The 23783-nt window shown below is 47.8% G+C and overlaps 1 protein-coding gene across 2 annotated transcripts in view; it reads left to right on the top strand.

Moving 5' to 3' along the window:
• Window positions 1-2070: 2070 nt before the first annotated feature.
• Window positions 2071-23783, top strand: part of UBASH3B (ubiquitin associated and SH3 domain containing B) — a 102731-nt gene continuing 81018 nt past the window's right edge. For both annotated transcript variants that reach the window (XM_061550976.1, XM_061550975.1), the window contains exon 1: window positions 2071-2401. In XM_061550976.1, coding sequence (XP_061406960.1) covers window positions 2250-2401 — 152 coding nt within the window. In that variant the 5' untranslated portion in view covers window positions 2071-2249. The remainder of the gene's footprint in view (window positions 2402-23783) is intronic.

Raw genomic sequence — 23783 nt, 5'->3', positions numbered from 1 at the left:
TCACGCATTTTATTACTTCACAACAGTGTCAATCCACTGCTGGGTGAACGCTGGTTCTACGCTGTGTCATTTGTAGGTGGGTTTGTTTGACCATACTTCACCTCGCTGGTGAAGGAGGAAAGGGGGTGTTTGGGTGGGTGAGTAGAGGCCTCGGACCGGTTCATCTAAAGTGGAACACACGGTGATTGATACACACTGGCAAAGAGGTCTCTGTAGATGCATGCGACTTGACCCTTTACGAATTGAAATGTGAATTGGCAGGTGTGGATTTGGCAACGGGTGAATTGCTGCTTGACGCGTACGTGACTTGGCACACACGTGACGTAACAAACGCCTGACTTGGCACCAGAGGTCGCAAACGGGTTTTGATTCCTTACCCGTACCCGGCCGCACCAGGGTCGAAAACGGGTACCCGTACCCGTACCCTACCCGATACCCGTCTACCCGTACCCGGCCGGGTATCGGGTAGGGTACGGGTACGAGTACCCGATTGCGACCTCTGGGATGAAGCCATGTTGCAGGCGCGGGTGGGTTGATTCTAGGATCTTGAATTGTGAGAAGAGACAAGACGTTGGGAAATTAGTGACAAACGGTTACTCACCAGTGACTCACGGCCTACCCGTACCCGGCTGTACCAGGGTCGCAAACCGCTACCGGTACCCGGCCGGGTACGGGTAGCCGGGTATCGGGTAGGGTACGGGTATCGGGTACCCGGTTGCGACCTCTGCTTGGCACACAGGTGACTTGGCACACAGGTGACCTGGCACGCACGTGACGTAACAAACGCGTGACGTAACAAATGCGTGACTTGGCACACGCGCGCGCACGTGAAATGAGCCAACAGGCTGGCTAATTGACGCGTGATGAATCGGATGGGGCGAACGATGCCTCGACGATTCTGATTGGGCGCAATTGAGACGCCACAAACCGCGTTGCTGTAACCCTTGCCCCACAATTGTTTGTCAATTTGCCACAAAAACGCACGCACGCAGCAGGCTGACCTTCAAGAATGCAAGTCAAGTGAATAATATTACCGATAAGCAGAGGGATGAGAGTGCATTGCTGTAAGACTTCCATAATAGTGGCTTTTGGGTTAGATCGCGTATGGTGTATTTATAAACCCTCGATTATGGAAAATATTGGTCGCGAAAAGTGTACGACGTGCTAAACTCACATGATAAGACTTGGTCTCTTTTAACACGCATGCTTTCGCGACCAACATTATCCATAGCAGATGTTTTTTTTGGGTTAGATCGCGTGAATATACATATATAAATGCATTTATAAAACATATTAATAAACAGACTTTCATAAAATATAAATATATATAACCCAAAAAAACACAAACCAATATATATTTATAATATTTATATTATTATTTTTTGGGTTTAGATCGCGTGAATATATTTATAATAATCATATAAATATATATTTATAATAACAATAATATAAATATATAGTTAGAAATATTACCCAAAAAAAACCTCTGCAGTATTTTGACCATCAGCTCTTGAAACCCAAAATCTGTTAGCCCCCCCCACCTATACGATCGGAGCCCCGCCCCCCCCCACGACCACGCCCACTCGACCTCATTGGCGCGACGGCCGCGTAGGCCACGCCCAGCGAACCGGCCTCGCCGTCCAATGAGCGCGCGTGGGCGTTGACACACACAGACAGAGTGAGTGAGAGAGAACGCGCGCGCGGACGAAAAGGGGCGGAGCAAAGGGAGAGGAGGCGGAGCAAAGGAGGAGGGGGAGGAGCCAATGGGAGGGGCGGAGCCAAGGGAAAGGGGGAGGAACCAAAGAGAAGGAGCCAAGGGGGAGGGAGCGGAGCCAAGGGGGAGGAGCCAATTGGGAGGGGCGGTGTTAAGGGGGAGGAGCCGAGGGAAAGGGGGCGGAGCCAAGGGGGAGGGGCGGAGCCAAGGGGGAGGGGCGGGCCAATGAGGGGGCGGAGCAAAGGGAGAGGGGGCGGAGCCAATGGGGAGGGGGCGGAGCGAATTTTCGCGGGAAATGGGCGGAGCGCAGGGAAAAGGGGGAGGACGAAAAAAAACCACGCGCGGCGCGAGTGAAGCCTCTCCACACTTTTAGTCGCGGTTCCGCAGTCGGTGGCAGTGTGCTGCTGCTGCTGCTGCGGTGGGGAAGGGCAGCAAGCGTGCGTGTGCGCCTGCCTGCCCCCTCGCTGTCTTGTACATATATAGACACACACACACGTACGTACGTCGCCGCACATAGCCGTATGTGCGGGTGTGAATGGCCATGGCGGGCGCTGCGGGTCAGAGCGACGCGGCCGAGCTGATGTACAGCAAGGTGGTGCCGAAGAGCCGGCGGGCGACACGGCAGACGATCAAGAATGCGTCTTCGCTCGACATTTTGCTGTCCATGGGGTTTCCCAGGGCACGAGCGTGAGTGGTTTGACCGTCGTCGATGATGATGATGCTTTCTGTGTTGTTGTTGTTGCTGCTGCTGCTGCTTTGATGGCTGTTATTTATTAATTTGTTTAGCAGCTGTCTTTGCGTTCTCGTCTCTCTGGCACACTCTTCGTGTCCTCTTCTTCCCCCCCCACTCCTCCTCTCGATCATCGCCACACCACAACCACCACCACCTTCTCCGGCAGCACGCTTCATTTATATTCACTCGTCTGTCCTAGTCCAGCACTATCTTTTTAAATGTTTGACTTCCCCCATCTGTTGTTGGTGCGTGTGCAATCTACAATTCATCTATCGCCCGCCCGCGTGCCATCACCATCACCTGCCCTCTTGTTCATCTGTAACCCGTAGGCCCCCCCCAACCCACATGGCACATTACGTGCCACAGTGGAATTTAAACGCGCGTGCTGCTGCTGCTGCTACTGCCGTGATTGCAGACGGTGTGTAGGCAAAGCACACGAAATAAGCATTACAGAAACCTAATTTTAACCATCGTCGTCGCGTATGTTGAACTTCTTTCGCACCGTACGTGAGAGCAAATCGTGGTAAATCATCGGCCGGTAGGTTCAGTGCGAAATTTTTAATTTTTTTTGGCCGCCGCTGTTTACAAATTGCATCTTAATCCCATAGCTCGTTCAAGTCACAACGCCGACGGCTATTTAAATACATTTGCATACTCGAATGGTTAATTCATTAATGTTTTCCTTCTCCCATTGCGTTCATTCAAGCAGCTTTTATAGCATGGCAAATGTTTCATTCATTAATTTTTTCCTTCTGCCATTGCGTTCATTCAAGCAGCTTTTTTTTTATTGCATGGCAAATGCCCTCTGTGCAAGTGCAGCGGCTTTATTTTTGTTGTTAACAGCACACACGCACTTCTTTAAATCGGAGATCACAGGCGAATAAGGCAAATGACATGTTAGAAGATGCCATCAGAAAGCCCATATAGGGTCAGTTTCTTGTTGGAAAGCACGCACATACCAAGATTTGCTTAATACACTTTAAAAAAATGTAACGGCACTTTATGCATCCCGTATATACGTTTTGTTGACTCGTACAAACCTGTCTCGGTAATTGTGTTTTGCCAAGCAAACATGCTGCTGCTTGGTCTGTGTGTGTGCGTGTGCCAGCATGCATTAAGTCAAAGAGAGTGTACGGTACATATACGACATGTGGAACTGTACTGCGTGTGTAATTGTGGGGGGCGGTGGTGGTAGTGAGTGGAACACTGAGTAGTTAGTGTGCTGAGCGACGAACCCGGTATAATATCAAAGAGTTCGATTTACCGGCCACGGCTAACATCCGTGTCAAAGTGATATGAAAAGAGATCCCTACCACGCTCAGCCTCTGCACCAACTGGCGACTGACTAGATTGTTGAAGTATGTCCGAATTGTCAAAAACGCACATGACCGACATGGTATGGGGGAAGGCCTTGGTGAATTGAGAAGGGCTGCAATAAAATGTTTTTACGTCAATTAATTTCTCTCCTCCAGTTTTACAGGGGCGGATTTCATTCCCATCAGCAAGCTTGAGCATAATCCAGTTGGTGGTCTCTGAGTGGCACTTTAAATTATGTTCCAAAGTGATGACAGTAATATCAGTCTGTATTTAATCTACTTCCCGTAATGTTTCCCAATTCATGTGGCATGGGCCAATCTCTACGTCCACACTCAACAGTCCTTCACATTCATTCTCCCCTTGTCTCTTTCCTCCTTGAATTTGTTTCCACTCGTGTAGGATTTTGGGCTTCTTTGGTACACTTTCTCTGCTCGTTCCTGCCTTGGGCCACATCCACTTCACAAGTCTTCCTAATCTGGATCATCACCACGAACCGCCTCTTTCTCTCTCTACCCTGGTGCCTCCGTGTGCGTCACTTGTCTTCTGATCGTTTTGTATTTAATGCACACAACAACAGCAACACCTGCCATTGGCCACTAAGTGGCGGTTACGTCATTACTGCGTCTGTGCCAGGCAAGGTGCACTATGAGGCCACGTTATAGTGTCGGAAGCTCGCTGACAGGAGGTCATGGGACAGACTTAGGTGCCATGAGTTGACTGACTGAGATGAATGGCAGATGCACCAGCTGTGCCTCCTACTGTGCCAACTTTTTGCATTTTAGCTGCCCGGCGCTCCGTTCCTTGTTGTGAGCGTCGCTTCTCTGCACTTCTTTGTTGTTGGAGGGCGACTGCCTCCAACTGACCAGTAGCATCCTTCACGAGCCTCCTCCATTTAGGCCGATCTTGACACCGCTGGTACCAGTCTTTGGCAAGTCCACTCACCTCCACATCCCGTAGTGTATTAGTCCATTTCTTTTCTAGACCGTGTCGTGCCCGTTTAGCCCCCTCTATCCGACCAAACAGAAACTGCTTTGGCATGCAATGGTTGGGCATGTGGGCTACATGACCCAGCCAATGCACACACCACAAAACCAATACATCACCATCGTGGAAAAAATGGCACAGAAATGTGCACAGACATCTCTTTACATTTCATAACAATAGTTGCTTTCTGTCTATTCTCTGCTGAAATCGTTGATGAAAATTCCATTAAAAACATGTATGATAATTGGTTTTTTACCCATTTATCTGGCAACAAAACTGACACCTTTTTTACAAGGAGTCATGTTTGCATTGACCACAATCAATTTCAAGGACTGCATACATTGTGGTCAATGCAAACATGACTCCTTGTAAAAAGAGGTGTCAGTTTTGTTGGCAGATAAATGGGTAAAAAACCAATTATCATATTTTGCTACTGGCAAAGGAGGTTCCAATGGGGTACAAACATGTAATTTGTGGAATTTTGGCAATCCACTGCTGGATGAAGGCTTCCCCATGCTGTGTTGGTTGTGATGTTTGTTTAACCGTACTTTACTATGCTCGTTAGGGCTGGGTGGAGGGGGGGGGTGAGGAGTCCGAAGATCGGTTTAGACAGATATCACTAGCCACCGATGTTACGAAATCATAACTCTACGAAGACGTATTTTAACGCAGAGTGAAATTCCACTCAGCCACCTCTCTGCTGTCGGACAAAATTGGTGTTAACGTTTAGGCAATTACATAATGGCCTGCTCGGTAAATTAAGCAGTGAAATCTCGGTGGCACTACACGCGTGTGTGTGCGTGTGTGTGCACGCGCGCAGGGATTTTTCCCGTGCAGGGTTTGCAAATGTTTGCTCAAAGTCCTCCTAAACGTCCGCTTTTGGCAACAGGCGAAAGTGGTGTTGACAGGCAGGATTAGAGTGGCGGGTGGTCTGCGCTTTTGGTTCACTGCGTGGATAATTCGCACCTTTCTGCGACTGCTGTATAACGCGTGAAATACACAGTAAGCAATTTGTGCAATAATCCCATTGTCAGGACTCTCACCAACTCGAGTCTTGAGGTTCACCGAGGATTTCTCGAATAAAGGACTGATATTTTAGTTAATATTTCTCACGACTAAATCGCTCCGATTTGCGCTCAGCCTCTTCCAGATCTCAGAAGCTCTGCGTGGTGGGGGATGGTTCGTACTTGGATGGGGGGACTTGCTTGGGAATACCAGGTGTTGTAGGCTTGCTTGAGGTTGCCAAGTGGCTGGCAGTACAGTGAATAGGTTTGTAAACTCATCCTTGTGACCTTTGTTGTCTCCTCGCGTGTCGGTGTTTTACAGCTACTCCAGTTTCCTCCCAAATTATTGCAATTGGCCAAAACATTCCCAAAGCGGGACTTTCTTGAAATGGAGTCGTGATACTTTAGTGAGGCTTCCTCGGGTAAATGGATAGGCACGGTTACAGGAACCGCCTTTTAGGAATGGGGAAGAACAAAAACCTGACCAAACGTAAAAGTGAGTATCACTAGTTCGTAACTGAATGTTCGTCTGAAACGGTAAGCCCATGTTTCCCAGGATTTCTCTCACCCTTGCCGAAATTTCATCAAAGGACCCTCTTGAATGAGGAGGGGGGGGAAGGCTGTAATCCGAACCTGGTTTATTTACTGGCTCGTAATAAACGAAGGACCCGTCTGATTGATTTATTGTGTCCGTGCGTTTAACAGGCCCCCACAATTCGCGACTTGACAAGCGTGGGGGACATTCGCATTAACAGAAATATAGCCTGCTGCCGGATAAATTACGGTAATTTACATCACAGCGATATGCGCCGGAGGGCCCTCGTGCGTGGATATTTTTTTGTTCAGGCAATGCGTAGCCCGCGATGACATGCCCTCTTGTTGGTTTCAACAGGCAGAGAGAGAGGTGAGTCTCTTGGAGCCGAAGGCCGTGATGTAGGCCAGTCGCACGGGTATACTGTACTGGGATGGTCCAGATGTCATGTGACCGCCATTTAATTCTCTAAAACAATATATATTTTTAAGCAAGGTTAATTTTAAACGGAAATTAATATTTAAAAAAAATGGACAAAAAAAAGTTACGGGTCAATTAATTTGCGGGGCGGGGAGGATGGGGTCACAAGTCATCGGCCTGTACAATCGGAGCGATGTTCACGATGATGCGTTCGTAAATACTGTCTTAGCAGGAACAAACACTTTACGCTCCTGAATGCCATATATAGCAGCCGAACTTCGCGAGCATGGACATCCTTGTTTTATGCGGCCGTGGGTAGGATACATGCGAACATTGCCCACGCTCCGACCCCTTTGAAATTTAAACTGTTAGGGGTTTTTTTGTAGGTGAGGATTACTTCCCCGTTTTTTGAAAGGTTGCAGATCCCGATTAACATCTCTGGGGTGGGGGGGGGTGCTACCGTTTACCAAGCTTAGTGACGGGTGGGGAGGAAATTGCACGCGAAGAAAACCCAAATTAACAGCCATACTATAACAAGAAGCCGTTTCTTAAATCTGTTATTCCTACATTTATTTGAAAGATGATAAAAAATCAAACATGAAAAACACAAACGCGTTATTTCGACCCCACCGTGGGCCTTTCGTGTCTCGAGGGTTGACTTATCTGGTGAATATATAGCTCGCGTGCGCTCGTTTTAATTGTGGATCGCGTGTTGTGCTCGCTCCTCTGATATCGCATCTTTCCAGGGGTTTGGGTCTGATGATTTTCGTGGTGTACAATGCTCCTTCACACTACACACTTTAATTCGTCTTGGGATACTGTGAAGGATTGTGGTTTGGTGTTATCGTGCACGAGATAAAAAGGGGAGAGGTCACCCCCGACACACACACATTGCATGGTGCGTGTTGATTAACTTTTCACGTGTGGCTCATGGACGATTTAATGTTTTTTTATTTTCTCTTGCGCATGTAGCAGAGCTTACCGTGGGTGCATAATTAATTTGTGGAAATCTCCCTTTCTATTTAAGTTTATTCTGGCGTAACACAAGGCAGTAGAGCAAGTGGACCCATCCCTCCATCTGTTTCCATCTGTACGGGGATATAGTGTTTCCTCCTCGCACAGTGCGTGGGTTTTCTCCCGTGTGCTCTGGTTTCCTCCTACTTGTACGAATACTCATCGATTGGCCAAAATAATATTATAATTAAAAAAAACAGGACTCTACCGAAAAAGTAGTGGCTTTCCTAGATACTTAAGTAAAAAACTAAAGTCTTGGGCACACCGATTTTAACGTCACCTCTAAGTCATCTGAGCGGTTTGCCCTTGGCAAAATTGCACACGCTTGCAAGGCTTACACCTACCTCGCACAACCAAATTAACGTGTGTCAGGGCATTCAATTTTTTTTGCATCCATTCATCTTTCACACTCGGAAGATAATGCAACGGATTGACAGATGGAAATGTGTTTGCCGATAGAGCGTCTAGGAATGATTTTTGGGGGTGGGCGGGGGGGATTGTGGGAGGAAGGAAATGGGATAACAACAAAAATACTTGAGTTTGTAACGGTGGCTGGATTGGTTTTGCTTTGACATTTCCAAATGTATCACTCGACTGGCCAAGCATTCGGGGAACACGGGGATGGGATGGGGCTGTTTTGGTAAAAGCTTTTGATTGCTCGAGCGCCGGAGCAGAGCGGTGTTGCCTTGTTTCTCCGAGAGGCCATCGCTCATTGTCCTGCACGTTTCTGTGAGAGAGGGGGGGCGTGTTAGGAAATGTACAGAAAAATCGCGCATTTGTGAGTTAATAGAACAAAAAAAACGCACGAGTGCTTTATGCACGCGTGCATCGAATACGAGGCGCGGAATGCCGTCGCGGTGGTTAATTCGCATGCACGGCAATCCCCTGGCAAGCCGGGTTTGATTTCTGGCAATGCACAACACCACAGTGGCGATTCGGAATGCGAGCCCAGCTTCGGGTCTCCCTAAGGTCAACTCGGACTAAATGAAAGAAACCGGGCAAAGTGTGACGATAGCGGCAACTAATGTGCTCTTTCCCCTTGCAATCTTCGTGGTCTAAGTAGGTGCTCGCTAGCGCAGCACTTGCCAGAGCAGTCTCAGAGGTGAAATGAGCGGTGCTTTCAATGTGTACAGTGACGTTGATAGGTTTGTAGCATCCATAATAGAGGTTTTTGAGTTAGATCGCGATAGCCTACGTGTTAAACTGAGGTTCATATCGTTGTCAAGTGTAAATATTACAATAATAATTTTGACAAGTGCCATGTCTGAATATAAATTCCGCGATATATATGCATTTGTGTGGTGTACACTTGTTATGCATGTTACTTTTTCGTATCTGTGTTCACTTTTATATATTCCAGGTCTCACTTTAAACACCAACTCGTCTCAATGTGCTCTCACCTGGTCACCAATGAAGATTGCACGCTTGTGGCTGTAAGCAATTTCGCTCGGATCTGTGTGGGAACCCCATGCGCCTGTTGCCATTCTTATCTCTCAAAGCTAAGCAGGGTGTCGCCTGAATTGCGCTCGATTGCGTGACCACCCATAGCACAACCGGTTGCTGTAGGTTGCTGCGGCACCGCGTGGTGGACAGCAAGAGAGGCGTTTGCAGCGAAATCCATTCTTGTGCTGTGCTCTATGCACCCACATCTTACCGTGCCCGCCTTCACCAGCCACCATTGACCAGCACGGTGAAGCATGGTCAAACAACTGCCACGACCCACATGGTGTGAGAAGAAGTGGTCGTGAGTTGATAAATAACTGTAAATTATGATAATGCGCTTGTTATAATACGCAGTTGTAGACACCGGTTGATGGGGTTTGTGCCTGCAGTACTTAACGCCTATTGTGGAGGGGGACATTCAGACTGGTGATGACTGCAATATCTCCTTGCTGTACGTCCAAACTTTTAACTTGTTGACGGGCTGGTGTGTCCCAACTTGTTGTGTAACCTATTGAGGAAAGGGTGGTGCGTGTGGCAAAGACAAAGATGCCCCATAGAGCCCTTGATAAACTTTTGGGGCAAGTGCTGTTAGCGAGCACCTGTCAAGGTCGGCACGGCACACGGGGGGTGGGCGGGGGGGGGGCAGCACCATGCCCGACCGGCGTCTCCCCAAGTATCGATGTTTACACACTGAATCCAGCTACTCATTTGAAGCGGAGTTGACCTAGGGGATGCCCAAGACCGGTTCAGATAATCGTCACTGGTGTTGGCCGGCAGCTGGAATCGAACTCGGGTCGCCGGGTTCATCGGGGCAGCGCGTTAACCGCAACACCACCGCACAAACACATGCGTGTGGGAAAGCAGCGGGGGCGGCAACGATGCAGGGAGCGTGACATTTTTTCAAGAAGAGTGGCTGTTACGGAAGGGGGTGGCCGTGGCGTTTGGGTCAACGCTCACTAGCTGCGCGTGGTTAAGCGGGATGGGGGGGGGGAGCCATTGTCGCCGTTTCGCTTGCCGCAGCGTTTGAAGCCGCGCCGCGTTAAAACGCCGCTCGAACCGAATAGTTGGAGAAATAGCTACCAGGAGGCAGTCACCTATTTTTTTGGGGGGGGGAGTTTTCTTCGTTTTAAGACCGCAGTGTTGTCGATTAACGTGTTTTGGCATTTTTTTTGTCATGTGTGCTTTGTGTATCAATCTAGCAGCAGCAGCAGCAAATAATTTGTTTACTTATGGAAAGCGACGATGGTGGTTTTAGTGCTCGCCGATGTGTTTTCGGGGTGTCGCACGTTACGTACGAGGTTTGCCTCCACGTGCCGGCGGCGGATGTCTTCAGGAACTGAATTTCAGGAACTGCAGGAATTCGCTTCCTGCAGCAATTCACTTCCTGCAATTCAGGAACTTTAGGAATTCGGTTTGATGCATCGTGCCGAAACGACACGTGGCAAAAGCCGAAAATGCATCCGATTGCCGCACAGCGCAGCCGCGGAAAACTGGGATGATCATTCCATCAAAAGCCGTGTATGCTGCTTGAGCAACAACAACAAATAAAAGAATACCAAAAAATTCCCATTTTTTGCCTGGGAAAGCCTCACCAATTACTCTTTCAGGAGGGGTCCTACTTACAAAAAATTCCCATTTTTTTGCCTGGGAAAGCCTCACCAATTACTCTTTCAGGAGGGGTCCTACTTACATTGGAAGGAATATTTGCCCGATTCCACTGATTAATGGTTTTGCCTCATGTGTAAGGAAACGGGAGTATGCAGAGAAAACCCATCACGTGTACGAGGGGGGTGACACTCAAAGCTCTGCGCAGAGGTAGATTCGGCCATCAATTTCCTGTACTGCCACATCGCTCTGGGGCTGTGCAGTGGCTGCCCATATACTTGCCACTTTACAGACAAACCTCCAACACCTATAGTATTTCCCAGGCAGTCTCCATTCCAAGCACTAACCAGAACTCAATCGTGCTTAGCTTCCGATATCTGATAAGACCGGCTGCATTCACGCTGATTTGGTTTGTATGGAAATTGAAATTGTAAAACCCCACGATTTTTTTGTTGACGCGCATGCAAATTTGTGCGAAAATCCACAAGGGGTGTTTTTTAAATATTTATTTTCCATTTGCGAGATTCCTGAGTGTGCTGTTAATGCTGTGGTAGTGGTGGTGATAAGGGTGGGGGGGGGAGTCACTTGGTCTCCCCAGACCCATGGTTTGGGGTAGCCAAAGTGTGTTCCCTCCTGGGTTACGTCGGCGGCGTTACCAGTGGCTCGATTCAACATTTCCCCGCAGAAAACTCGATGTGGAAAATATTAATGAAACTGTGACGGTACAATCCGGCGCATGACCGCCGCTATCATATCTGTTATCAGTACATTTGTTTCCTTCCCCCTGTGACAAACTTAATTTTGACACGTGGAAAATTTCGGCTTGAGAGAGGGGTACGATGTACACGCGTGTGTATGGCTGGCGATCCATTTAGAGATACTCCGCTAAAATAATAGAAATAAGATTATAAAGAGAACCGAATTTTAATTTCATGTCCTCATAATGTTTTTCGACCAATCTCAATACTGTACACGCAATTAAATGTATTTATAACAACTTTGTTGGTTCATTCAACATAGATGTTCGACATGATACATTGGTTCGCAAGGCCTCATGCGTACGAGGTTTAGAGTATTTGGGTGCCGTGAATTTGCGCGTGATAAGCCACTTTGTTAAGATATCACTTGTCGTCAGCTCGCTTGTGAGCTATATATAGCTCAGTGGGCCTTACCTGGTAAAATAAATTAGTGTCGTTTATAGTTTATTATAACGTTATGACTATGCCGGGTGGTGGAGGGTCTTACGACACACATTTATACTGGTAGGAACCTCCTGGTTTCACCAGCCCACAGGGGATTATTGTGTCCGTCCGTCGTGCATCCAAAAATGGGAGGGGTGGGGCTGGGTGGGGCGGGGCTGGGTGGGGAGGGTGGGGAGGGGTGGGGAAGGGCTGGGTGGGGAGTGGGAGGGGTGGGGCTGGGTGGGGAGGGGCTGGTCACCCCGTGGTGCCCTTATAAAACTCAACGTTTAACCTACTCACGCCGGCTTGTGCCCGCCCTCACAGTCGGGCATATTTGCGGAATACACCACACCGCCGTTGACCCTGGCCATTGACCGAGCAACCCAACGTTCCTACCAGCTCCCTCCGCAGGAATGTGTTCCAGACAATTTCATAGCCCCAACCCAAACAATCAAACAATTCAATTGTCAGTCACAAAACCGTATGAGCCGTGAAAATCTGCTTGTTTTAATGTCCGTTGTTGACTTTTAGCGATTTATTCAATTACCCAGGTCTTGCTTGCAAATGAGACTCGCCCCTGACTCTGTGCGTGAGAATGGACAGCGCTCGGTTGTCCGACGGGCAGCTTGCAAGCTGTTGTGCGGCTTGGCGCATCGCAATGTGTACACTCACTGACGCCCGCTTACAAATGTAAGCGATCCCATGGCAAGTACAGACCTGCTGTGTGTGTGAGAGTGTGTGTCGGTGGGCAGCGGTGGTGTAGCGGTTAGCGCGCTGCGCTGTAAACCCGGATATGACCCGAGTTCGATTCGCGCTCACGGCCACCAACACCTGTGGCGATTATCTGAACCCATCCTGGGCCTCCGCTAGGTCGACTCAGCCTCAAATGAGCACCTGATGCGGTGTGTGAACATCTCCGCTGGGGAGACAAAGGCGGCCGTGCGTGGGGCTGGCCACCCGCCCCCTCGTGTGCCGTTGGGCCTTCATAGGTGCTCGCGAACAACACTTGCCCCAGCAGTCTGTTTAAGTTTGTACCGTTGTAAAGTCAGAATTACCCAATGCCCGCTATTGGTAAATGTTCCAACATTTAGCAATAGGGGGATGGGGGGTGAGGGTGGAGTGGGGGCGGTGAGGGGGTGGGGAGGGGGGTGGTGAGTGGGTGGGGAGGGGAGTGGGGGGATTTAGGAAACCTGTTCAATGATTCAAATGCTGCTCCGGGAGATTGAATTGAACTGGCGACCACCCCTGGATTCCAAGCACCGATGAATTGGCACTCAATTTATTTTGGCCTTTTTTTTTTGCGTGAAAGGCATTAAAAGATAAGCGTTCATGTCCATTCTTAAGATGGTGACCCTGGGTGGTTGGGGTTCAGAGCAACCGAGCCAACGGCGGATGAGGTGCCGGGTTCGCATTGAGATTTTAGTTTTTTCCCGAGATCACGACAGACTCTCAAGCGTGCCGCGGTGGTGGCCTCGGTTTTGGTTTATCAACGGGACGGTGCACGCACGTGACACGCAAAACAAATCCCCTGAATTGGGCCAAAATCAAGTTCTTTATGTTGAAATAAAATATCGGGTTTGACTGACATGATCATAACATTTACTTCGTAGCAGCGTCATCATCATCATCACCAGCAGCAGGAACAGCCATGATCAGAGGTCGCAATCGGGTACCCGATACCCGTACCCTACCCGATACCCAGCTACCCGTACCCGGCCTGGTACGGGTACGGGTACCCGTTTGCGTCCCTGGTGCGGCCGGATACGGGTACGGGTAAGGAATCAAGACCCGTTTGCGACCTCTGGCCATGATATATGCACTGCTGGTTGAAGGCCTCCGCAAGCCGTCGCCATTTCTCTTCGGTCTTAAGCGATGAAACGATCCATCTTGTTCAAATGCACGCAAGCTGATAAAATGTTTCTCCGTCTCCATTTTAAAGGATTTTTCATCAACGCTTCTACGAGGTCCTCTTCCGTGGGCCAACCTTTGACATACTGCGTGTGCCTGCCCTCTGTGAGTTGTGAGTGGATATTTTTAGCATCGCGATGTGATGGCTCAATTAGAGTAAAATTGGTGGAAAGGCAAAAGAAAATATCGTGGAAAGTTTGGCGCCCAGTTTCCATCCATGACGAATGTCTCATTAATGTTCCACGCTGACTTGTCTACTCTCTGCCCTGGAAATGTCAAAGTTGACCCATATCGTTGATGCTGTGGCTGCAATGCTCCATTCGCTGCACTTTAACCGAAAATATTTGTTAGCCGTAATGATACGGATTTCGTAATAATGTCTTTGTTTACCGGTCCATTGCTTGCCGTATGGGCAGCACTGGGGGCATGTGCCCCATCCATTTGCCTCGATTTTGTTTAATGGGCTGTTTAAAGCGTGTTATTTTAAATAATGAACACAGTAATTAAGCTGTCTTAAGAACAAACAGAGACCTTAATTTAGAATCGGTTGAAAGGACATCGAGCAGAAGACTCCAAAAAAATAAAGACTCAGAAATTAAATGTTACAGAATCAATAACAAACTAAATTAACAGCAACTATTAAGCAACATGCTTCTGAATGTTAACAAAGCATTGCACAAATGCCTGTCCCATAATGCAGCTGGGCCCATCCCCGTAACCTGCCAGTATTTTCCCACTTCATTTAGATACTGGTTGGTCTATGCCATTTAGATTGACCAACCAGTAAAACATCTGTCCACTGAGAATCGCAGTTGTGTGTGTGTGTGTGTGTTACCCTGATACGATTCAAACACCTAAGTCTAACACCATTGCCATAGGCGGAGAGATGGATCATAGAGCCGTTGTAGAGTATTGCAGTTAAAATGCGAAACTTCACTGCTGGATGAAGGCCTCTCTAAGCCACCGCCGCCAGCTCTTGGGGTCCGACGATGTAACATTCCGCTTGGCACCTGCGCACGAGCCGATTTGATCGCTCCGTCTCCTCGGCGGTGGACGTGTTTTTGCGGCGCGATGTTCACGATCGAAAATGCAGAATAAAATAAGAGAAAAATTACATTTAATTTATGTAACGGCCCAAGGTTTATTTACATAAAAAAGCGTTAAAAGTGCGTTCATTGCATTTTGTCTGAATTTTAAAACCGTCCGGTAGCCAATTAGAAACTGGCTAAAACAGGACGTTGTTAAATGTTAAGCAGGTGGAAAAGTGTTCCGTAAAAATACTGTCCTGTATTTGGTATTTTGTTCCAGGAACTTGGAAGAAGAATTCACCTCGAATTGAAAGCTTACAGATTGGTGGTCTAAAATTGGGTAATTCCACAAATGAGACAAGTTTGGTTGCAGTGTCGTTATCTCATCCTAACAATACTGTGTATATTGGGTGCCATTTTTTACGGAATTATCCGTTGGTTTTACATTTTAAAAGATCATATTCACGGACTAAGTTTATGGGTTTGGCACGCGCGCAAAACTGAGAGCGCCACCACCATCTCGGCGTGCACGTCCAACACGCCACGGTATTTCACGAGCAAATCTCCCTTGCCAAAGACGGGCGGACAAATTATTTCCGCCAGTCGCAGCAGCAAATGGTTGAAATAACTGTCCCAAGTAAAAAAAACAAACAAACAAATTGGCGATTACACTGACGCTTCCCCTGCATCTTTTAAATCGTCTGAAATGCACGTCCGGAATCGCTTTGACACGAGCCAACGGGAAGAGCGCCTGTGCTCTCTCTCTCTCTCGGTGGTGAACGAAGCGATCTGCAGGGCCCTCTTTACAACGTCCTGCTCTTTAGTCCACGAGAGGGTTGAAACGTGGCGGTTTCGATGGGGGTTTTTTTGGGGACGGGCGGCGTTTAAAGTGCACTTGAGATGGCCAGTGTCGTTGCGTCATGCGTGGGCAATGCACTTTTATTTCTACGGGAAATTTTTTTTTTGGCCGGCATGTTTTGCCACAAGTACTGTGTGTGGTTAATGCAGACTTTCCATGCAAAAGGTATCTAGTTGGTGTTTGAACATCTTAACACATCCTGTTTTATTGGAAGAATGGAGTAAAGCCTATTCTTATTTGTCATACTTTGATACTGGCAAAAAAGGTCCCATAAATATACGTGCATTGTCCTTGTACTGTTTGTCTTTTAGCATTCTCTATTCTAACACTTTTGAGATGAGGCCATAAAGACGGCTCTCTGGTGTAGGCCAATCAGTTTCAAAGACGATGCATACATTATTAGAACATGTGTATTTGCATGTTTTACCACAGGTACGTGTGGTTAATGCAGACTTGGATTCTTGCAAAAGGTTTCTGTTTGGTGTTTGAACGTCTTCACACAACTCCTGTTTTATTGCCAGAAAGGGCAAAACCTATTCTTATCTTTCTTCCTGATTTGCTTGTAAAACGGCATGCGCTGTGCGTTGGATTTAAAAAGAGTAGTTTTATTTTGCTTGCGCCAGTCAATTTGCGCGCGGATTTCACAGTGGCTTCATTCGTTAGGTGAATTCATGCCCGTCAGCCTCCGATCAAGCGCATTTAAAGTTTCGCCTTTTTGTTGTCGTAAACTATATAGTCTTTTTTACAGGTGTGGCATGCCTCATACTAATTTAGTTATCGAGTGTAACTAATTAGCATGTTCTAATTAGGGGCAACGATTGCTTGTGGCTTTCAGAGAGCTGTGTTTGGGAGAGAAAAAGTACCCCTCCAGTTCATTTCTCATCCCTCGGCACATCGTTGCCATATTCCGTATCTGAGGATGTCAACCCTACCATTGAGCCTTGCCCTATTCAACAAGTCTTAAGATTAAATAACCCTTGTCCACTCACCCTGCAACAGACTGCACCATAATGTCCAGCAAACCCAAAACCGAGCAATCAATAAAAAACGCACGCTGGCATCGCAAACCCGTTTTGGTTACCCCCCCCCACCCCCTCGTATGCAGTTATACTTAGGCCAGCCTCCGGCGTAGGCATCAAGAAGAAGGTAGGGTTCGAGCGGTGCGTTTTCTTCTTATCAACCGAATTCAGTCGGTGCCTTTTATTTCACCGGGTAAGAGCTCCAGTTACGTGCGCCGTCCAGACGGGCCTGCGGTTGTGCGCGCCATCTTGAACGATGGCCTCCCTCTTTTTCCGCCTCCGTTTTTTTCTTCGTATTTTTTTAATATTCCGCTCCCTCACCGCAATTCACAGTCCCCTCCCTCCCGCTCGGTCGCCGTGCAAACGTTAATTCAGCGGTTTTTGTTCTTTATTTTTAATTAATTATCCGTCTCCCCAAAATTGCTGGCAAAGCTCTCGCTCGGTTTTTAACTGCCCCTGCCAAATTTGTCGAGGGGGGACCCCCATTCCCAGGGGTTTTCCGTTGACAACGCGGCTGGTCGTCTGCATTTTATAATTGCGAGCTTTCCGAAGCGTTCGTTAACGCACGCCCGGCCGGATGACAGGAGCGCAGATTGCACTTTTCATTTCCATCTGGTACATTGCTGCGACTATTCAATTATTTACCTTACGCCATGCTGAGTATTTTTTTCTGCCTGCGGATGAAACATTTTTAACAAATGGGTTAAATATGTATTGGGAAGAAGCGTTGCCATGCATCCATCAAAATGATTTGGTTTATGCAGAATGCCACTCTTTGATCATTGTGCGGCGGGCGGCAGATGCCACGGAAGCTTTTTAAGATAAACTGTGAACATCATTAAAAAAATAATCTGGCATGCAGAATATTTTTAGACGTTGGGTGCAATTTTATTTGAGGCATTGATGTTTCTTCGACGGCATCTTCAGATCTATTTATTTATTTATCTCCAATGTGTTTTGTGGGTTCCTCCACGCCCTTTGTTTGCAATGATGTCCGACGTTTTGCTCCACGTGCCGAGAGCTTTTTCAGGAACTGGAGAAGCTCCTGCTTCCAGGAGCTGAGGTGCTGCTGCCCAAGGAGGTGAAGCGAATCATCGGACATCAGTTGTCAAACGACATGCGGTGCAACCAAATATCGCATTGGATAGCTGTACAGCAGCACAACTGTGAAAAACTACTCAGTAAAATATTTGTAGTTAAAAGAGAAGTAAAAACTCATGAAGCACTGTCACAGAGCTCTCTAGGAAATAACATGTGAATAATAACGTGACCTCTGACCCTTGGTTCCACATGAAACAAATTAGTGTTATGACATTTTAACTTTTTGACTTCTGTTAACCAGCCAGCAGGCTTTGTTTAATAATCAAGCAAACAAACAGTTGGACCGGGTTTTGACTTACTGGGTCTCATCAGCAGAAATTGGCTTGATAACCAAATGCTGTCAGTTTCCAGGATGGTCTTTTGGCCAGAGAATATGTCCTTTAAACAAATAGGGCATTGTGTCAGTGCAAAAACAATATCGTCAGGGCTTGCTTTCAGTCGGGTCTGTCCTGGTCGGCAAGCAGGAATATATTTTCACAACCGGCACAACATATCGGGTATAACTCTCGCTAAAACAAAATTAGTAGAATTGTTGGCCGAATTTTTTATAAACGAATGAAGTACTGCAATCCCATTGAACAATGCAACAATCGTACCTCTGTTCAAAAAGGTCGATATAAAACAACAACAAAAACAACAACAACAAAAAGACAAGTGTAATAGAGGTTTTGGGTTAGATCGCGTAAATATATAAATGTGTCGTTGAAACCCGCCACCACCCGACACAGCCAACTCATAAGGGTTGTCACGTAAACAGAACGTGGCCAATTCGTCACTAGTACAGCATCATCGGTGTGTTGGAGAGCCAAGCCACAACATTTACAATCTGAGTGACGTTTTGCCAGTAATTGCAACCAGCTTCATCAGGCGACAGCAAGATTTGTGGAGAAGTCCATCGGTTTCGTTCCTTATATAGAGGCATAGATGTGGTGACCACACTTCTGCGCTCTTGTGCAAAGATGATATTGGTCACGAAAGCCTACGTGTTAAACCAAAAAAACAACTGTTATCGAGATGGGCGGTGGCTTTGGGGAGGCCTTCATACATCATCGGATTAACGATAGCCGATGATGATGGTAGCCGCAGCTACCAAGTCACGCGCCTCCCCCAGTCCACCGGTGACCCGGAAAATTATTCCGTGAGAAATGAAACCCTGAATATTGCATTATGGACTGTATACGATGGTGCACTCTGCGTAATGAAACCCAGTAAATACTGCTAAGTACGTTTACAAGGCCCGCGAACTGATGGTAAAGGTGCAGCCCTGCAAGTGGCCTGCTCACGCCACTGCTGGCAGGATGAGCCTCCGCGAGAGGGCAGCTCTTGGGAGGCCCTCGATGTCTTCTGTCTGCCACACACCGCCCAGATGTCTTGCAAGAGGCGGGAGTTCCCACGCTTTACCCCACGACATCGCGACATACCGATTGAACGTCGCCGGTTGAGCCCATTCATACAGGCCGGGATGGGTGGCCGCGAGCGGGGGACTTCTAGAGACTGGCACCGATCATTTTGGTTGCTGCTCGGGGAGGTTGGGTTGAACCGGTCGGCCCTCACATTGCAAGTCCAGTGAGCCAACTGTTACATCGCTGCGGAGGCTTCTAGACTGATAGACTTTTTTCTGTTACGTTTCGTACAGCATTACGCATCTGTAAGCTCCCAGACGCGTGTATAATGTACGATCTAAAAAGTGCCTGGGACCACATTAGGAGGGTTAAAGCACCCTTACAAATAATTAAGCTTCGTCATCCTAAATTCCCACGGTCTGCAAAAGCAAACATGAGCCACATAAATTCTGGGGAAGCATTCTCTTTTGTGTATATATATTTACGAGGTTTGTAATACGTATGTATGTTGAACTTCTTTTGCACCATACGTATCCAACCGTGCTCATCGAAGATGCGGAGTAAAATCACAAATGTTTGATAAACTATTTCGAGGTACGGTACCGATACATGAAAAGTAAAATTATTCTCAGCTCTGTCAATCCGCCGATGGATGCAGCCCTTCCAACACTGCGTCAGTCATGGGGGTTGTCTGACCATACTTCACCACGCTGGTTCCATGCTGGGTTTGTGAATGTGGTGGGTGCCTTATATTTGGTTCAGATTTTGCTCGTAACAATTGCATGTTCTCTTGGGTTATCAGGATGGTTATCAGGTGGTGGTTATCGGTCTTGAATTGGAATTCTCCATGCACACCCAAGGCTCTGGCGATCTAAAATAAGGCACAGCGATAACACACGAATTCAAGAACACATTGAATAAATGCTCATTTTCGGTGCGTGTCGTTTTAACGCGCGTAGGACTTTGCGTGATTCGAATGTGGAGCCACGTTTCCCCGCTTTCGTATTTCTCGCCTGTGAAAGCACTGGCGACGGGGCAGTGTTACCACCACGATCCGCTTGAGCACATCACGCCGTGGTCGTGTGCACACATGCACACTGGTCCGCGAAGCTGGCAATCCCAGTTCGATCTCCACTGGGGAGACAAAGGTGGCCAGGCGTGATTTTTTTCAGCGCCAACACCACCACCCTTTTGCGCGCCGTGTTGGCCTTCATTTGTGCGCGCATAAAGCACTTGCCCCGAATAGCCCGCGTAGGCTTCACGACAGATCTTTGACTTTCGTCGCACGTGAAGACTGTGTGTGTGGGGTATGAATTAGGGGGAGCGGTAGTGCAATGGTCTAGCGCAGCCGCGCTATGAACCCGGTGACCCGGGCTCGATTCCCGCTCGCGGCCAATACTAGCGACGATTATCTGAACCGGTCTTGGCCCCTCTCCTAGGTCGACTCGGCCTCAAATGAGTACCTGATGCGGTGTATAAACATCACCACTGAGGAGACAAAGGCGGCCGGGTGTGGTGCTGGCCACCCACCCCCTCGTGTGTAGTGCCGGCCTTCATAGGTGCAACTCGCTAACAGCACTTGCCCCAACAGTCTGTTAAGGCTACACGGGTGATCTTTGTATTTGTGGTATGACTTGCTTTAAAAAAAAATGCTGCAAAGCGAACCGTGGCTTTGTAAAAACCATGAATAGGCCGGGCGTAAAAATGTAAAAAGCTTGGAAAGATCAGTGGTTGTCTTGAGCCCAAACATCGGTGTGCATATGGGGCAATTTGTTATTGTTAACTCACCGCAGGGAAAACTGTCCAGAGAAGGAGGCGTGTGCGTCGTCGCTATCGTGCTGCCCCCCCCCCACCCCCCCTCGTGTCCCTCGCGTGTTTCCTCTTTACCGAATTGCTTTCACCGTTTTTTTACTCCCTCGTACCGAGCCAGCGAGCGAGCGATCGAGCTAGCGAGCAGCTGGAGCGAGTAAATGAATTCGGAAAGTTGAAGGCCAAATTGAGCCGAAGGTATAAAAATAAACGGCGATGGATGTGCCCCCTACACCCCCCCACTGAATGTCAAGTCTTCCCAAAATGCTTCATTCGCCTATAAGCAGTTTGATGAATTGTCACGGCTCTGAATGGCGGTTTCATTCAGCAATCTTTTTGTCTCTCCGACGTGCGGCTGCAGGGGGTCACGTGCACGCATCGGGTAAAACGTACGGATTGTACAACGCTTCTTGACACGTACGGACCGATGCGTTTGCCGCATTCAGTGTGATATTCGATCGGAATGGATGATTTGAAGCATCGTTATAATACTCCTAACCTATATGCGTGCAATATGCTACTCTTAGTCATATTTCATCAGGAGAGAAAATGTAACGAAAGCTGTAAAGGGGCACAAAACACCGTGCTTGTAATTACACTGAGAGGAGCACGTTGAAGAGTCTGGGCGAGGTTACAGGCATCACATAGGCCGTTGAGAAGAGTGACTGTGCTTGAGCGGGGACCCATCACTCGCAGCAGCGATGATGGCCGATGGTTGAAGCTCACGATGGAAGTCGGCAGAGCCGGAGGAGGAGAGGGCAGATGCCCGAGAGGAGGACATCCGCTGCGGAGATGGAGCGACGAAATCGTTTCTCGTGCACCGTTGCATCGCGAGGCCCCGAGATGTGGTGACAGCTTGGGAAAAGTCTTCATCCAGCAGCAGATAGATCAGGGCTGCTCTGCTGGTTATGATGAAGTCACATTTCACGTGCTGCACGTACATAGCCATCTGAGGTTATTTTGCCAGACGCTCGCCTAGTTTGGCCGGATCACGGTTAAGTTCCTGCAGCCGCCCATTAATTTCTGCAGGGAATTACCAAAGCGTGGCGATCTGCTGCGAATTGAATACTAAAAAACCCTGCCGTGTGCCGTTCATCCGCAGAGGCGTCGCTGTGTGTGTAGCGGCCGTCAAAAGCTAAACCCCCCCCCCCCCCTTCGAATTTTACAATTTCGCTTTGGAGAAAAAACAAAAAAATGGTATAACTGGTGCTTGGGCAGGAATGCGCCACTTAATCACATTTAGAATCTTAATTTAGATTGCAGAAGGAACTTGAAATTGAGTGATTTACAAATGCACAGTCAATTATGGGGACGGTTAAACACATTGATGAAAGAAAGTGTCCATGAGTATTCACGTGGATGAAAAGTGCTGACTCGGAACGAACTGCTGGCGATGGGTACCAAGGTGCACGGGAGAGGTGCATCGGAATCAGAATTTTTATTCTGATTCCGATGAGCTGTGAAGCTCTTTTTCCACAGATGTCCAAGTATGGAGTGGGTCGGCAAGTTCCAGCAGCAAACAACAGAAATATATAACTATGTAGGAGTGGAAAATATAGAAAAAGGTAAGCAAGTTTATTCCATATAAATAAATACATTGATTACATAAATCCGATTTATCAAGCTTGGGCAAGGCAGCAAAAACAACAATAAACAAAGCGGTCCCAGGCGGTGTGATGATGCATCAGGTGTGATGATGCATCAGGTGTGATGATGATCATCAGGTGTGATGATGATCATCAGGTGTGATGATGATTGCTTGTGTTGCAATCGAAACGTCGTGAGAATTGTATTGTTTTATATTTTTATTATTTTATTGTTTCCCTTCTACGTGACTTTACCGGAAGAACCAAGAATATGAATCCCTGCAGTCACGAAATCTTTAAATCGAAATTTAGTCCCAGACGGGTCAAGGATAACAACGGAGTGGCAGCCAAGGATTTGGAACGCGTCCGAGAGGGACGTCACCAGTGGGAAGATGGAGCGGCGAAGTGGTCGGTTCACGCGAGGCCTTGTTTGGTGGGCTTTGTGGGAAGGCCTTCATTCAGCCGTGGATTGGTCATGGCTGATGGATGAGGAATTGAAATATATATATACATACACATTAAATCTTGACTTAAATCTTTCGTGACTGCAGGAATTCATACTCTTTGGGTCTTTTGGTAAAGTCACGTAGGTAGAAAAATAAAAATCATGACGTTTCGATCGCAACATAAGCAATCATCTTTAGGTGAAATAAATACAGCTATATTGCTCCTGCCTCAGCAGTTCGCCTGCTGTATTTTTTCACCTGAAGACGATTGCTTGTGTTGCGATGGAAACGTGATTTTTTAAATATTTCTATCTACGTGACTTCACCGAAAGACCCAAATAGTACATCCACATTATATAGTGTGTAACGTACGAGTGCGGTGGCATGACCCCGGCCGTCCCTTGCAAGAAAATGCCACCGTGAATTTCAGCGACGCCGTTGTTGAGGCTCTGTTCCTCTGCTTTATGCACCCAGAAAGCGCCCGGATCTCGGAAGCTAAGCAAGGTGGAGCCTGGATAATGCTCGGGATGAGTGATCATCATGCATGGCAGCTGTTCTAGGCCATGGGCTGCATGGCGGACAGCAGAGAGAGTGGGTAGTGCGGCAAACTGCATTTATCGTCCTGCACTTAAACGCTGCCAAATCTCTGCTCCCCAAAGACAAAGATCCCCCGTGTAGCCTGAACAAACTTGGGGCAAGTGCTGTTGACGAGCACCTAGTGAAGCACTGTGGCACAC

The sequence above is a fragment of the Lethenteron reissneri genome, chromosome 13, assembly GCF_015708825.2.
Source record: "Lethenteron reissneri isolate LAM-NWPU_2019-01 chromosome 13, ASM1570882v1, whole genome shotgun sequence".
Lineage (NCBI taxonomy): Eukaryota > Metazoa > Chordata > Hyperoartia > Petromyzontiformes > Petromyzontidae > Lethenteron > Lethenteron reissneri.
The sequence above is the reverse complement of the archived record's forward strand: the minus strand, read 5'-3'. Positions and strand labels throughout refer to the sequence as shown.